This window comes from Equus caballus, chromosome 19 (genome assembly GCF_041296265.1).
Source record: "Equus caballus isolate H_3958 breed thoroughbred chromosome 19, TB-T2T, whole genome shotgun sequence".
NCBI classification, from domain to species: Eukaryota; Metazoa; Chordata; class Mammalia; order Perissodactyla; family Equidae; genus Equus; species Equus caballus.
The window spans coordinates 38760281-38775790 of record NC_091702.1 but is presented as its reverse complement, the minus strand read 5'-3'; the positions used below and the strand labels follow the sequence as shown (position 1 = coordinate 38775790).

At 36.0% G+C, this 15510-nt stretch overlaps 1 protein-coding gene across 1 annotated transcript in view; it reads left to right on the top strand.

The window, feature by feature from the left end:
• The first annotated feature begins 5611 nt into the window (after positions 1-5611).
• UTS2B (urotensin 2B) overlaps positions 5612-15510 on the top strand; it is a 26971-nt gene continuing 17072 nt past the window's right edge. The window contains exons 1-3 of the mRNA XM_001500184.5: positions 5612-5732; positions 6699-6814; positions 7492-14362. Coding sequence (XP_001500234.2) covers positions 14260-14362 — 103 coding nt within the window. The 5' untranslated portion in view covers positions 5612-5732; positions 6699-6814; positions 7492-14259. The remainder of the gene's footprint in view (positions 5733-6698; positions 6815-7491; positions 14363-15510) is intronic.

Genomic DNA, 15510 nt, shown 5'->3' with positions numbered 1-15510 from the left:
TGTATTTAATGTAAGTTTTACATGACAGAGAGCCCTCAAAGGGAAATGAAGACCCAAAGAAGCAGTTACATTTGAATGCTTATATATGAACTGAATTGGACGAAGAGTGGCAAATTGTGAAAATGCGACAAAGCAGAGAGGCTTGGGCTAGGGTAATTAATTGGGTAGAGAAGTAACTAGAAAGATAAGGGTGAGTGTAACAATGTTTATTTTTACAGATTTCTCTCAGTGATAGGAATGTTACTTTCCTCCTGGTACAGGAGACGTCTTCCATATGGGGGTTTTATCTTCTGCTTTCAGGAAGAAAAAGAGGAGGTCAGATCTCCCTTTTCGCACCTGCTGTTTTTCAAGTGCCTTTAGCTCAAAATAATCCTTATGTCAAAGTGACATATTTTGAAGTGGTATATTCTGCCACCTTTTCAGTACCCTCCAATAAAGCTTCAGCATGTAATTTTGCCTCAAATTTTCTTTTCTAAAGGACTCAGGCTAAAACACAGTACTAGAATATGGAGGGCATATAGAAACGTGGTCAGTGTGGAGACTGGAGAAATAGGTTGAGGCTAGATCATGGAGAACCTTCAATGTCAAGCTAAGGATTCAAAGCACACTCAAGTTCCAAGAATCTCTGATTTTGTATTCACATAGAGTGGTGGGAACAGGACTCCACATCAATAAAGTGACTCAGTGCCTGTCCAGGCATTCATTAGCTAATTAAGCTGGGTAGTGAAGATTGCTGATTCTTTCACTTCACATAATTCCTATGAATCTCTCTCATTTAATTATGTGGGTTGCACTCCGGTTACTGTCAGTAGCCCATCTCTCATGTGCTGGGGAGGCAGGTCTGCTAGAGGTGAACCAAGGCTTCTTTAGGGAATTAGTTAATGAGAAATCAGCAGCATCAAGCATGAAAATTTCCCCTCCTGACCGGCGGGGACTATTTAGTTCTCAAGCAGCTTACAAACCCCAAAGCAGGTCTTGTGTACTATTACCAACTTCTCCATGGTGCTTTAGGCAATTTCTGAAACTAATATGGAATCAGGTTGCTATTTTATGTTTCTGATTCAAATTTTTTGGGGGTTGAAGCAAAACTAGATATGAATTAACAAAATACATGGCAAATCAATTATTTGCAAATTGTAAAATGTGCTTGGGTTGAATCATCATTATGCCTAATTTACTGATGCCTATGCCTTATTTGCATTATGCCTAATTCACTGATGATGAAATCAGTGAGCAGGTTGAATATATCCCTGAAGTTAACTTGTGCTCTTTACATTTTTAAAACAATGTAGACTTTCTTTATCTTATAGGATACATGAGGGAAAAGATAAATAATGTAAACATATGATGTTTTTAGTGAGTTTCTGTACAATGGAGTTTTGAGGTTAAAAATGAGATGTGAATATTATATTCACATTGTATTAGAAGTGTCTTAATTTGCTTTCTGCAGAAGCACACCCTGAGACAAGTATTCAAGAGCAAGTAGTTTATTTGGGAGGAAATACCAGAAGAAATTGATGGGATGAGGAGAAGTGAGCCCAGGAAAGGAAGAAAATAATAGAGTATGCTTTCAAGCAAGTTACCACTGTGGCCAACTGGAGCATAATCCACTAGGGAACTTGGGGTCAAGGTGAAGAACACACTTCAGAGTTGTCTCAACCAAGGTTAAGAAGCTGGCATATTTATTTTCCAAATTCCTCTCTTTCATTGGATGAAGGCTGTTTCAGGGAGTTCTGCTAGATTTCCTTTTAAGGACATCAGCCAAGTATCTCTTCTGCAGTACATTCTTCCTCAGTGAAGGGTTTGGTGCCAAGTTGGACCTAAACAACTGTGCCGCATTCTATTCTATATCTGGCTACACAGAAAACTGTAACCCCAAATGGCTTGAGTGTCGGTCAAGACCGTGTATATTATACTTTACAGACAACTGCTCTTTGTGCATCAGCCTGAAATACTAGGAAGAACACTGGATGAGGAAGAAGAAGATAAAGAAATCAGGACTCAGCAATTGTTGTGACATTTGTAAGTAGTACATCACAGATTGAATTTAGGCATCCTGAATCTTAGTGATGGGCTTCTTCTATCATGGAACACAGCTTCTTGAATGATTTTGTCTCTCACATCGCTTAGCCCACTGATGGTCACGTGGTTGGAGATAAACAGGTACTTGTGAATTAACAGTGATATATTTTTTAGAAGGAATGTGTTCCCAGGTACTAACTGTCCAGATTCTTGTCTTAAATTCCCCTTTCCTAGAGGGAATATCTGTCCAAAGGATGTAAAGGGTGCCTGATGGAGGTGTCTCATACCAAAGCTATGTATGGAGCTGAATCTCAGCAGCCAACAAATTGATTGTTTCTACATCCTCCCCCTTCCAGGGACCCTTTTCCTCTCAACGCACACCACTTAGCAAAGCTCCCAGGAGTAGCAATAAATCTGAGTTCATCCTGTTATAGTAGTTAATGGACTTACGAACAGTTGAGCTGAAAAGTCATCTCCAGGCAGGAGTTACAAATTACACAAGTCAGGATAAAAGCTTCATAAATATTGACTCCACCTAATGGTTTCTGTCAGAGGAAGAAATCTCATTATGATAATGGCATCTTCTCCCTAAAGCACTGAGGTTCTCTAGATATATTGATATCACCAAGAATTTAGTTAATAAAACTGAATTGTTACTATCTATCTTCATCTATTACTTAATGTATTGATAATGTAGAAGGTTCCTCACAGTGAAATCCTCAAAAATATTGTGGCAAGAGATAAAGGGAAATTTGTGGAAGGCAAGGTAGCATCGTGAATCAACTAGGACCGATCAAAATGGATCCTGCGAAGCCAAGGATGTTTCAACTACTTGATGGTTTTCCATCCAAATCTTCAGGCCGTCAGCTAGAAGGAGACAAATTCTCCTGATGGTTTGACTAAGGCTTATGTAAATTCTTAAATCTAGTTGGCTACACAAAGACTTGCTGGAATCCACCTAAGGAGGAGGCGGCAGCTCAGTCAAGAGGAGGAAAGTGACACCACGTGAGTAAGCATCACGTCCTTCCTATACAGGTTTCCTCTGCTGTCCGATAGGAGAGCTTTCCTATGAAACCTTCAAAATGGCATAAAGCGAGGAAGAATTACCTCAAGGCACTTGTGTTAAAGGATGCACAAAATAAATGGAGACAATGCACAGATGCTCACAGACACAGTTCAAAGCTATGGCGGCTTGATGCTGAGATGCTGAGTGTAGTTCCCAGAGAAGGAACTTGGCAGTGGCGCTCTCCTTGCTGGGGGTGCGTTCTGCCTCTATAACAGCTGGCTGCAAAACAAAGGCAGAACGCTATTTTTGCTTTTTGCCTTTTTTTGTAACAGCGAAAATCCACTTTGGATTTCTTTCAGTTAGGAAAAACAGGTACTAATGTAGGTCTTTCATAAAAGCCAAGTGGCTTAAAGCAAACTTTCAAAAAGCAGGAGATACCTATAAACGAAAGAAAAGGAAGTAATAAACTAGAATACACATGAAAAATAGATTTACCGAGGAAAAAGAGTAACCATTCTAAGTTAAACAAAGCAGTGACTTTTTCATAATTCAAGTCAATGAATTTTTTGTGAGGCTACTGTGGATCTGTTATTGTGCTAGGTATTATGTTGGGTGTGAAAATGTATGACAAGAGTCTGAAATTATCTTTTTTTGTAAAAAAAGATAATTATATGCTACAATAAGAGAAAAATAGGTTATAAGAAAGTGTTCAGCAGAATATTGCCACAAAATATTCAAGGGGAAAGAATCTCGGATATAATTAACCTCAACATCTGACACATTAGAGACCAAAGCCCAGAGCTAGGAAGTCCCAATGTTATAAGGCAGAGGCAGAAGGTGTTGGTTGGATAACAATGTAAATATTTCTTTTAGTGCATTATATGATGAATAATGTTTTCTTAAAATTAATTTTCTTATTAAATAGGGATAGGTGAAATTAAGATAATCAATGTTGGAACGATTATTCATTTTAACCAACATTTATAATCATAAACTATGTGGCAGATGCTATGCTAAATTTTTTACATCTGTTTTCTAATTTAGTTCCCACCGCAGGTTGGAAGGTATATATGAGAATGAAAAAGGAGGAATTACTGTCCTCGTTCTCAAGCAACTCAGATTTAGGAGACCCAGACACTTACTTAATTAGTAACAAATATAATACAACAAATGCAATAAGACAAGTTATCTTATGCTATAAGTATATGGAAGAAGAAGCAGTTAATTCTGCCCTAAGGAGAAGATCAAGGAATTCTTAATTGGAAAATATAATCTTGGACCTACTATTTTTCTTAATGAGTTTTTCAGGTAGGCCAAATGGAGGATAAGGATCTTCTAGACAATGGGAGCTGTGTGAACAAAAGAACTGTCTCGAAAGTATTCTTCTGTCTTCACTGCACAGTAAGGCAAGGTCTAAACCAGCCCTCAGAGTAAGAGAAAGGAAAAAGCTGAAACCAAGGTCAGAGAAGAATAAATAGAGATTCATTCCTAACAAGAGTAAAGTCAGGAAAATGGCCAAACACAGAAGTATTACTCCATGAGTCAGACAGTTCTAAGGGACAAAACCTTGAGATTAATCTGCAGTCCAAATCCAAAAGTTACACCAAGGAGAAAAGGCACAGACATTATAGGGATGCTCTTCATTTGAAAAGAGCCTCATAGAAAAATGCTTTTTGCTTCTCAGCTCCCCTGGAAGGAGGCTTGGTTCAGACGTCAAGTGAATCTGCAGGATGCTTGCCAGTTTCCTTTTCTGGCTTTCTTGGCTTCAGCACTGTTCTTCCTCACTCTATTGACATTCTTTCTCAAGCACAGACAGCATCGTTACAGTTTATTGCCAGGTCTATATACACATTACGGTGTTCACATATTATGAATTAATTTGTGTGTTAAATCAAAGTCATGTTTGGTTCCCCTTCACCTCTCTTGCTCAATGACAGCTGTTTCCTCCACTTAGGAGAAAAGAAAAAAATATATACCAGCCTTTGCCTTCTCCTCCTCTTTCCCTCTGCACACTGCAGAAATTCCTCTAAATTTGGAAATCTCAGCCCTACTTAGTTTTGGAGACACTCATCCTTCCCCTTTCCTTGAGATAGCCCTATTCTGTGTCTAGAATAGTCAGGAAGCTGCTTCCCTCTAGCAGGTGGAGTTTGAATTGGTCATACTAATGAGAGGCACCCAAGTACAAACAGAACTACAAATGGAGTCTTATTCTACTTATTTACTCATTTGTTTAATCATTAGATATTTTGTGGGGGACCATGATGGACCAGGACCCCTTCTGGTGCTGAGAATATGGTTGTGAACAAGGCAAACATACACCATGGCGTATCGAATCTTATAGTGCAAGGGAGACAGACAACACACAAGAACATATATAAGGAATTGACTTACAGTTGGGACATGAGTTATCCAGGAAATGCACAGTGCAGTGAGAGGCTATGACAGGAGGACCCACCTAGACTGGAAAAATCAGAGGAGATCTGCTGAGGAAGTGAAAATTTTACTGAGGCTTACAATGGAATATGAGTGTGTGTGTGTGTGTGTGTGTGAGTAGGGAGAGGGGAGCGTGCCTCGCTGCAGATGCAAAGTTCTTGTGGCAGAAAGTAGTTTGACATTTTTGAAGAACTGAAAGAAGATTACTGTGGCTGAACTGTGGTAATGGAAAGATGAGTCTGGACAAGATTGAAGATGTAGATAGATGCAGGTAATGTGGGAACTTTCAATCTTTATACTAAATGTAATGGAAAAGAGTTGAAGGGTTTTAAGTAGGAGTATTACAGACTGGTATTTGCATTTCCCAAAGATTACTCTAAAAGCTTTGTGGAAAAGGGGTTGAAGGGGAGCAACAGTGAGAATGAGGAGACTTGGTAATACGGGTATTTTAGTAGTGCAGGTGTGAGATGACAGCTTGTTAGTCTAGGGAGGTGACAAGAAAGATAGAAGTGAGAAGATCTGAAAAATTCTTGAGAGGTTTAACTTACAGAACCTTGCAATTGGTTGGAAAAGATGGGAAGTAAGGGAGAAGAAGGGGTTTCTTGAATGAATTCCTGGGTAAATGACCAGGTTACTTAGGTGGTAAACATTGAAAGAGAAGTGAAACACTGGAGTGAAAGTGAATGGTTCACTCTTGGACATGGTTGAGAAGCTTGTAAGAAATCCAGGTATGGCACTCAGAAGAGAGGGGAGAAGATAGATATGAGTTTTGGAGTCATTGCCACTTAGATAGGATTAAAGTAATTTCCAGAAGAGATTGAAACATGATAAGAAAAAAGAATCTAGAATCAAACCTTGAGAAAGTTCAGAAGAGGAGGAAATGGTAAAAGAAACCAAAAGAAAAAAGACTAGCAAAGGAGGAGAAAACCAGGGAGTTTTTCAATGAGAATGGTATTGTCAACCAAGGAGATTCTGCAAAGATGTCCAAGAAAATGAGGACCCAAACGTGTTCATTGCATTTAGTGGCAATGAGATTATTGGAAAGCACTGCTTCAGTGGAGTTGGGCAGGGGAAGGTAAAAGCAAGATTGAAATGGGCTGATGTAAATATGTGGGAAAGAACTGGAGGGAGGAAATTATTTCAGAAAGTTTGGCCTTGTTGGGATGGAGAAACTAGAAACAGTTGGTGGAAGATTTTGTGAGTAGCCTAAAAAAGTTTATTTGTTGTTTGTTTTAAGAAGGAAGAGAAAAAGTTTTGTTTAAAGGATAGTGGCACATGGAGACCCTGCTCCTTGATGGAAGGATAAATCATCTTTACAACTACCATCGCCAAGATAGCTGAAGTTCGTAGAAGGTAAGCTTAGCGACGTTTATCATAACCCAGGGCCTCTCTCGGCCAAGGAGTCTACCCTTTAAACTGAGGCCCAAACCCTTTTTTTGGCAAGTTCCTCCTCTAGTCTCAATTCTAAGAGTCTGGTTTCCTGCTGCTTACAAAATCTTTAGGCTTAGAGAATCTTTTTTAAAACAATTTTTTGCACTTGGGCCTGGCCCCGTGGCCGAGTGGTTAAGTTCGTGCGCTCTGCTGCAGGCAGCCCAGTGTTTCATTGGTTTGAATCCTGGGCGTGGACGTGGCACTGCTCATCAAACCACCACGCTGAGGCAGCCTCCCACATGCCGCAACTAGAAGGACCCACAACCAAGAATATACAACTATGTACCGGGGGCCTTTGGGGAGAAAAAGGAAAAAATAAAATCTTTAAAAAAAAACCATTTTTTTTTTTGCACAGACACTGCTAATGTAATTTTGCATCTTCTTATAGATCCTGGATTTTTTATCCAGTTTTTCCCCTCTTCCTGTTACTGTAGACTATATTTCATATGATTTTTTGCTTAGTGGTTTCACCTCAGTTATGATCCTGAATGATGTTACGTTTTTTATCATGTGCTACAAGTGAAGAATCATATATTTGCTCCTTGATTAGAGGTCCCCAGTGTGGACCAGAACCTAAGCCTCTACTCACTTCTTCTCAGGCACCTTCCATGCTGTCAACCATTACCGAAAATGCTACTTGAAAACAGACTAAACTCTCACATGACAGTGTGTCTGTGCCTAGAAATTCCTGCTGCCATGGCCCCTTCTGGATGTTAATTCTGGTTGGCATTCAATATTTGGTGTATATGTTATTATTAGTATCACTTGCCCGTGGGATCTGCCAGAGAGGTCTTTGTATCTCATGGCTCTTCTTAATAAAGAAGTGACAAAATATCTCAGTGTCTTTTTCTATATTTAAAATATATATCATCAAATTACAGAGGTTTGGGACATTACTACTACCTTACAGATAAAAAGGCTTATAAAGAAATACTATGAATAATTGTATGCCAAAAGTTAGGCAACCTAGATGAAATGGACAAATTCCTAGAAAGACACAAACTACTAAAATCAGATCAAGAAGAAGTAGAATAGACCTAAAAGAAGTAAGAAGATTCAATTAGCATTTCAAAAATCTTCCCACAAAGAAAAGTCCAGGACCTGATGACTTCGCTGTTGAATTCTACCAAACATTTAAAGAAAAATAAACATCAATCTTTCAGAAACTCTTAAAAAAATGAAAGAGGAGAGAATGCTTACCAATTCATTCTATGAGGCCAGTATTAGCTTGATATAAAAACTGGACAATGATATAACAAGTAAAGAAAACTACAGAACAATATCCCTTACAAATACGATGCAAAAATCCTCAATAAAATACTAGCAAATTGAATCTAGTTACATATACAAAGGATCATACACCATGACCAAATGGGGTTTATCCTAGGAATTCAAGGTTTGTTTAACATAAAAAAACCAATCAGTGTAATACACCATGTTAATAGAATAAAGGTCAAAACCACGTAATCATCTCAATAGAGGACAAAAAGCATTTGACAAAATCCAACACTCATTTTAATAAAAACACTCAACAAACTTGGAATTGAAGGGAATTTCCTCTGCTTGGTAAAGGTCATCTACAAAAAGTCCAGAACTAATATCATACTTAAAGGTGAAAGATTGAAAGCTTTCCCCGCTAAGATGAGGAACAAGACAAGAAGGTTTTTTCTCACCATTTCTATTTAATATTGTACTGGAGGCTATAGCCAGAACAACTAGGCAGGAAAAAGAAATAGAAGGCACCCAGATTGGAAAAGAAAGAGTAAAACTACATCTATAGATGACATGATCTTCTATACAGAAAATCCTAAGGAATCTGTAAACAAAGAAACAAAAAATTTTGTTAAAGTTAACAAGTGAAGTCAGTGAGGTTGCAAGATGCAAGATCAATATATAAAAATCAATTGTATTTTCATACCCTAACGATGAACAATGCAAAAATTAAATTATGAAAATAATTCCATTTATTATAGCATCAGAAAAACAAAATATTTGGGAGTAAACTGAAAAATTAGTGTAAGACTTGTCCCCTGAGAACTATAAAACAGCTTTTAAAGAAATTAAAGACCTAAATAATTAGAAAGATACCCTGTGTTCATGGATGGGAAGATTTAATATTTTTAAGATGGCAATATTTCCCAAATTGATCTACAAATTCAATGCAGTTCCTATCAAAATCCCAGTTGCTCTTTTTAACAGAAACTGACTAGCTGATTCTAAAATTTATATGGAAATGCAAGAGATCCAGAAAAGCCAAAACAATCTTGAAAAAGAAGGACAAAGTTGGAAGTCTCATACCTCCTGATGTCAAAGCTTACTACAAAGCCACAATAATCAAGACAGCTTGGGACTGGCATAAGGTAGACAAATTGATCAATGGAATAGAATTGAGAGTCTGAAACAAAAGCATACATCTGTAGTCAGTTGGTTTAGACAAGATACTGAGACTATTCAATGGGGGAAAGAATAATCTTTTCAACAAATTGTTCTGGGACAACTAGATATCCACATGCGAAAGAATAAATTTGGACCCTTACCTCACATTACATATGAAACAATGCAAAATGTATCCAAGGCTTACATTTTAGAGCTAAAACTATAAAACTCTAAAAGAAAACACAAGCACACATCTTTGTGACTTTGGATTAGGCAATGGTTTCTTAGATACGACACTAAAAGCAAAAATACAAAAGAAAAAAATAGATAAATTGGACTTTATCCAAATACAAACTTTTGTGCTTCAAAGGACACTATCAGGAAAGTGAAAAGACAACCCATAGAATGGGAAAATACATTTACAAATTACGTATCTGATAAGAGACTAGCATCCAGAATATAAAGAATTACAATTTAATAAAAAGACAACCTAATTTGAAAAAATTGTCAAGGTATTTGACTAGACATTTCTGCTTTATTTTGGCAAATAAAGGCTGTTCTGAATTCTCTTGAATGAAAAAAAATCCATGTACTGGCTTGTTAGAATGCCAGAGCCTCTATTTTTGCCTTCTTCCTCTGCCTGCTGTTTTCATTCACTCATTTAATTATATGTTAGGAATTCTACCAAGAATTAACAGGGTCAGAGAGAGGTCAAAATGAAATTGTTCTATTTTTCTACTCACTGGGAAAAAAAGCCCAAGTGTTTAATAAAGTCAAAAAGTAATTATTCAAATGTATTTGAGTTGTCATATGGACTCTTGTTATCTGTGCTTTTCCTGTGCTCATTATGAGAAATAGTTATGATGTAAGCGAATCTTATAGCTATGTGTAAATTATCATATAACTTGACAATGTCTTCACTGACAAAATGGAAATGATTTTTATATGCTATAATTGAAATACAGACTAAGTGATCAAAATGATTGCTTTTGAAAATGAGAGGTTAAAAATTGTAAGTGTCCTTTAAAATTGGGGTCTCTTATTGGAATAGTCCATCATTTTCCGTCTCTGTCTTTCCCCAATCATGGGCAAGAGACAACTTGGGTTAATAGTGTGGCTCTGCAGTTGGATAGATGTAGGTTTCACTTTTGACTTCATAACTTTCTTCTTTTGTTATAAAAGGTGAAAAATTAAAACAATTTTATAATTGCTGAGGGACTGCTATGGGAATGAAATAAGATAATATATGTGAAGTGTTTATAACAGGGCCTCACATGGGATAATTGCTCAGTAAATGGCAACAATAACATTGGTATGTATTATTACTGTGTGTACTAAGGGCTCCAGAAACAAATATTGAAAGTTTATCTGTTCAATACAATCTGTTTCAATACAGTTCTAACATTTATCTGTTTAATACAATCAATAGTGAAAATTTGTTTTTGTCTGGGCAATTAATTTCATTATACACTCATGAGAAGAACTTAATAAAATACTTTGATTAAGGAAAGAGAGAGATGAAAGACTTATTGAAAGGTCTTTGTAGGCTTTTCCCTATAGTAGATGGAAAGGGTCACAGATAAGGAAGTTATTTTTTATTGCTTTGCCAACATCAACTAAAATGTAACAGAAGAAAAGTTTCAAGCAATTGCATCAGATTTTCTGAAACAAATGTTTGTGGAATAAATGTCATACATATCATTTTGTTTAGAAATGAATCATCAGTATCCTATCTTATCAGAGAAGGCAGTTAAATTATTTTGCCTCTTCTAAGAACACACCCGTGAGAACTGGACTTGTACTGCTTACCATCAAAATTTAAAAAAAAGGAGAGAGAAAAATTTTATTAAAAAATTTTTTTTTCTTAATTATGGAACCATGAGCCGAACATGTCTTTAATACTGGCTCATATTTAACTTTCCCATTTCATTGGGTAATATATTCTGGTCTTCATTTTGAATTATTAGATTTATTATCAGTATTTTTAATAAGTGATTGATTAGATTTATTATCAGTGTATTTTATATCTTTTTACTTTAATATTTAACTTGTAATTATACTAATTTTCATCATATTTATATATTCTTTGTCCATCAAGTGATACTGATTTCCCATTTCCCATATTGATACAAATGCTTTAGAGTTTAAAAAGCCAATTTAAATAACTTACTAAATAAATTGACAGATGACATCAAAGTGTATTTGAATGACAGAAGGTTTTCAAACACTATGGGATGATAAACTTTTAGGATCAAGTTTCAAAGACATTGTTTATGATTGAATTTTTAGGCTCAAGAAAAAAACAGACGCTTAAAGAATTGTGATTATTCCTTCTACTCATTTAACTTTATAACTAGACATAAAATTTAAGAGCGCTATCCCATTTGCCTTTAAATTATCAGAAGTTTCAGTTATTACTTAAACGCATGTCAAATACATTTTCACTTCAAATCACTCTGATATTTGCAAATGGGGGCAGAAGTGGCTGTGACAATAACTGCTGTCAAAGTATTTACAATTTAATAGTGGAGGTGGACACATAAACACATAACCATAATTAAAAGAGGAATGGATTTTGAGTTATGATAGATATATAAGCCAGGTATTGCGGCAGTCCAAAGGAGGTGAAAAAAGTTATGCTGGTAAGTTTCTTGACATGAGTCTTAGCAATGTCTTTGTGGATCTGGCTCCAAAGGCAAGGGAAACAAAAGCAAAAATAAATAAATGGGACTACATCAAACTAAAAAGCTTCTGCCCAGTGAAGGAAACTGTCATCAAAATAAAAAGGCAACTTACTGAATAGGTAAGGATATTTGCAAACCATATATCCAATAAGGAGTTAATATCTAAAATATATAAAGAACTGATACAACTCAAGAAAAAAGAAAACCAAACAACCCTATTGAAAAAATGGGCTGAGGATCTGAATACACCTTTTACCAAAGAGGACATACAGATGGTCAGTATGTACATGAAAAGATGTTCAACATCACTAATTACTAGGGAAACGCAAATCCAAACCACAATGAGATATCATCTTACACCTGTTAGAATGGCTATTATCAAAAAGACAAGAAATAACATGTGTTGGAGAGGATGTAGAGAAAAGAGAACCCTTGTACACTGTTGGTGGGGTTGTAAATTGCCACTATGGAAAACAGTATGGAGATTCCTCAAAAAATTAATAATAGAACTACCATATGACTCAGCTATTCCACTTCTGGGTATTTATCTAAAGAATACAAAAACACTAATTAGAAAAGATATATGCACCCCTATGTTCATTGCAGCATTATTTACAGTAGCCAAGATATGGAAACAACCTGAGTGTACATCAATAGATGAATGGATAAAGAAGATGTCGTGTGTGTATATATGTACAATGGAATACTACTCAACCATAAAAAAGAATGAAATCTTGCCATTTGCAACAACTTTGATGGACCTTGAAGGCATTATGCTAAGTGAAATAAGTCAGATGAAGAAAGACAAATACCATATGATTTCACTCGTATGTGGAATCTAAAAAGACCAAAACAAGCAAACACAATAAAACAAAAACAAACTCATAGATACAGAAAACAGATTAGTGGTTACCAGAGGGGAAGGGGATTGGGGGGAATGGATGGAATGGGTGAAGGGGGTCAACTCTTTGGTGCCAGATGGTAACTAGACTTGTGGTGGTGATCACTTTGTAATGTATATAGATGTCAAATTATAAAGCTGTACACCTGAAACTTATATATAAAAAAAGTTATGGCTGAAAGCTAAAAAAAAAAAAAAAATAGAAATCCAAAAGACTAAATAGAGTTGGTGACATTTGAACAGAGGCTTGAGGAATTAATAGGTAAAATGGTGGTGGAATAAAGGAGTCCCAGATGTACAGAAATATGTCAGCAAAGCTCTGGAGTAAAGAAAGTATAGGATATGTTCAGGAAAGTGCACAAGGACATGTAGTGGAAAATGAGCCTTGAAGGAAAAACAAGACTAAATATCAAACTACATAGTTTAGACTTTATTCAGGGAATTTATTAAAACCATGGGTTAGTGAAAAGTTCGGTCATTGTCCTTCTTTAACATCATCATGTACTGCAGTGTATGCACTTGGAACTGAGTCAGTCTTACTGCTAATGCAACTAAAGTCTCTTAGGACAGGAAGTAAATGCCAAGGCCAGAGGTCATCATTGCATCTTTGGAGGCATAAAATTGGAATTGGAGATACACTGAAAGACTTTGACTTAGAAAGAAAACCATCACGATTAAAACAAGTATTAAACAGAGTAATTGACGGGACATTTGCCAACTTTGAATTAATTAGATTTCACCTTAATTTTTTAAAGTGCTGCTTGCAGCAAAATGAAACCATCCTTCTTCCATGTAGTGAGACGTTAATGTTCCCATTATGATTCATTGCAAATTTGAGCTCTTCCCAACTCAAATCTATTTGGTTGGTTAAAAAATGAAGTGATGGTTGCAAATAGCATCACTGTCAGGAAGACCTCCATCTGGCTCTAAATTGGTCAAATGAAAGGCATTGTTCCCACTTTCATCTGCCTTCTACACACTCATCCTCAGTATTAATAGGATTTGAGGTTAATTAATCCCAGAATCAGGAAGTTAAACAATAAATTATGAAAATCTAACCAACAGGTTCTACATTCTGAGTTTGTGCTTTATGCTTGTGCGTGTGTCTGAGTGTGTGGGCATGTATAGGAATGCCAGCTTTTAGTGAAATTGGCAGGTATGAGATAAATCGATTGGGTTCTTCCTGTCATTGACTGAGCAGCAAACCTGTCACTTCTCCAAGTAGTGAATCATATTGACAGGATGCATTACACTTTATACGTTTTTTTTCTTCGTCCAGATCATTTGTAGTTGAAGCACACTTACTGCCTTTTATAAGTGAGCTCTGCAGCCTTCCAGAGCCATTGAAATATTCGTCTTGACCTCGGTAGTCAGTTTTCCTGCTAGTGCGGAAGAAGATTTTTAAGATGCGCAAGATACTCTCAACCACTCTTTGCTTTAGACTCTTAACTTTGTTATCTGTAATGATCACTTTAGAATCGGTACATGGACGGCCATATCTTATCCAAGGTATGTACATAGGAATTAAAAATCCTACAGGTGGGTAAATAGTTCTTATCTTCCTGTTTGCATCACTTGATTTTTCTGTCATTATCACGATAACGTTTTAAGACATTAATATAATTATATCATCAAACATCCCTTCAAGTAGTTGCTGTTTTAAATTAAATGTAATCTGTAATGCTGTTCTTCTCAAGTAAATTAATCTTAACCAATATTACACTAATTTCAACTACATTTAATTTTTTTCTAATCATGGGGCATCTCTTTCTCATTGCTATTCCATCACCAAAAATAGGCAATGTGTAAATAGTAATACAGTCAATTTCACAATCTGTGCATATTTTAAAAGTATATCTTGGGGAAAGAAAAATGCAATTTTCATCCTGTGAGATTGTTAGTAAATCACTTATGAGAGGAGAGTGGCTCAGAGAAAAACACATCAAGACAGAAACTTGTGTTTGCAGAAATTTGAGGACAATAATGGATGGCGAAATCTACTTCATCCTTTGAGGATGCCACCAGCCGCATTGTGAATTGACTGTATTTATCAGATTTCTAACATATTTATGGTACTTACGTTAAATGATATAATTTAATTTATGATTTCTAAAAACATGTGCCATGATAAAGTTGGAGAAAACAAGCTTCTGCTCTTGTAATATTGTAATTTGTATCGATGTTTCTTTAAAATTTCAATGCACTCAGTGGATAGAGTTCTTAATCAGTGGGGCTAGATTTAGTGCTGATTTATCAGGCAAATAATCTCATCGAAACTTTTGAATATTTCTTTATTTTTTAAGAATAGTAACTTAAAATAGTGCTCTTTACTATCCCTTCCAGTTTGAAATTCTGAGGTTATCTATTTTCTAACTGATCTCCTTGTCAGGAAGAGGGAGATATCCTTTTACTTTTGTTTTACACAGAGGAACCAAGAGAGAATGTCACAAATTTTGTTTACATGACACTGGTTTGTGAAAAAGAATCAAGTTTCTCCCTTTTGGATCTAATTCAATTTTTCTAGACCTTGTTGCCTGAAATGTGGTTTTAAAAGTCAATGAAAATTAGAGCAGTTCTTTTGGCAGTGGAAATAAAATTGCACAGACCTTTATTATTTATTCATAGGGATTTTCCCATTGAAAAACATATTGTCCCAG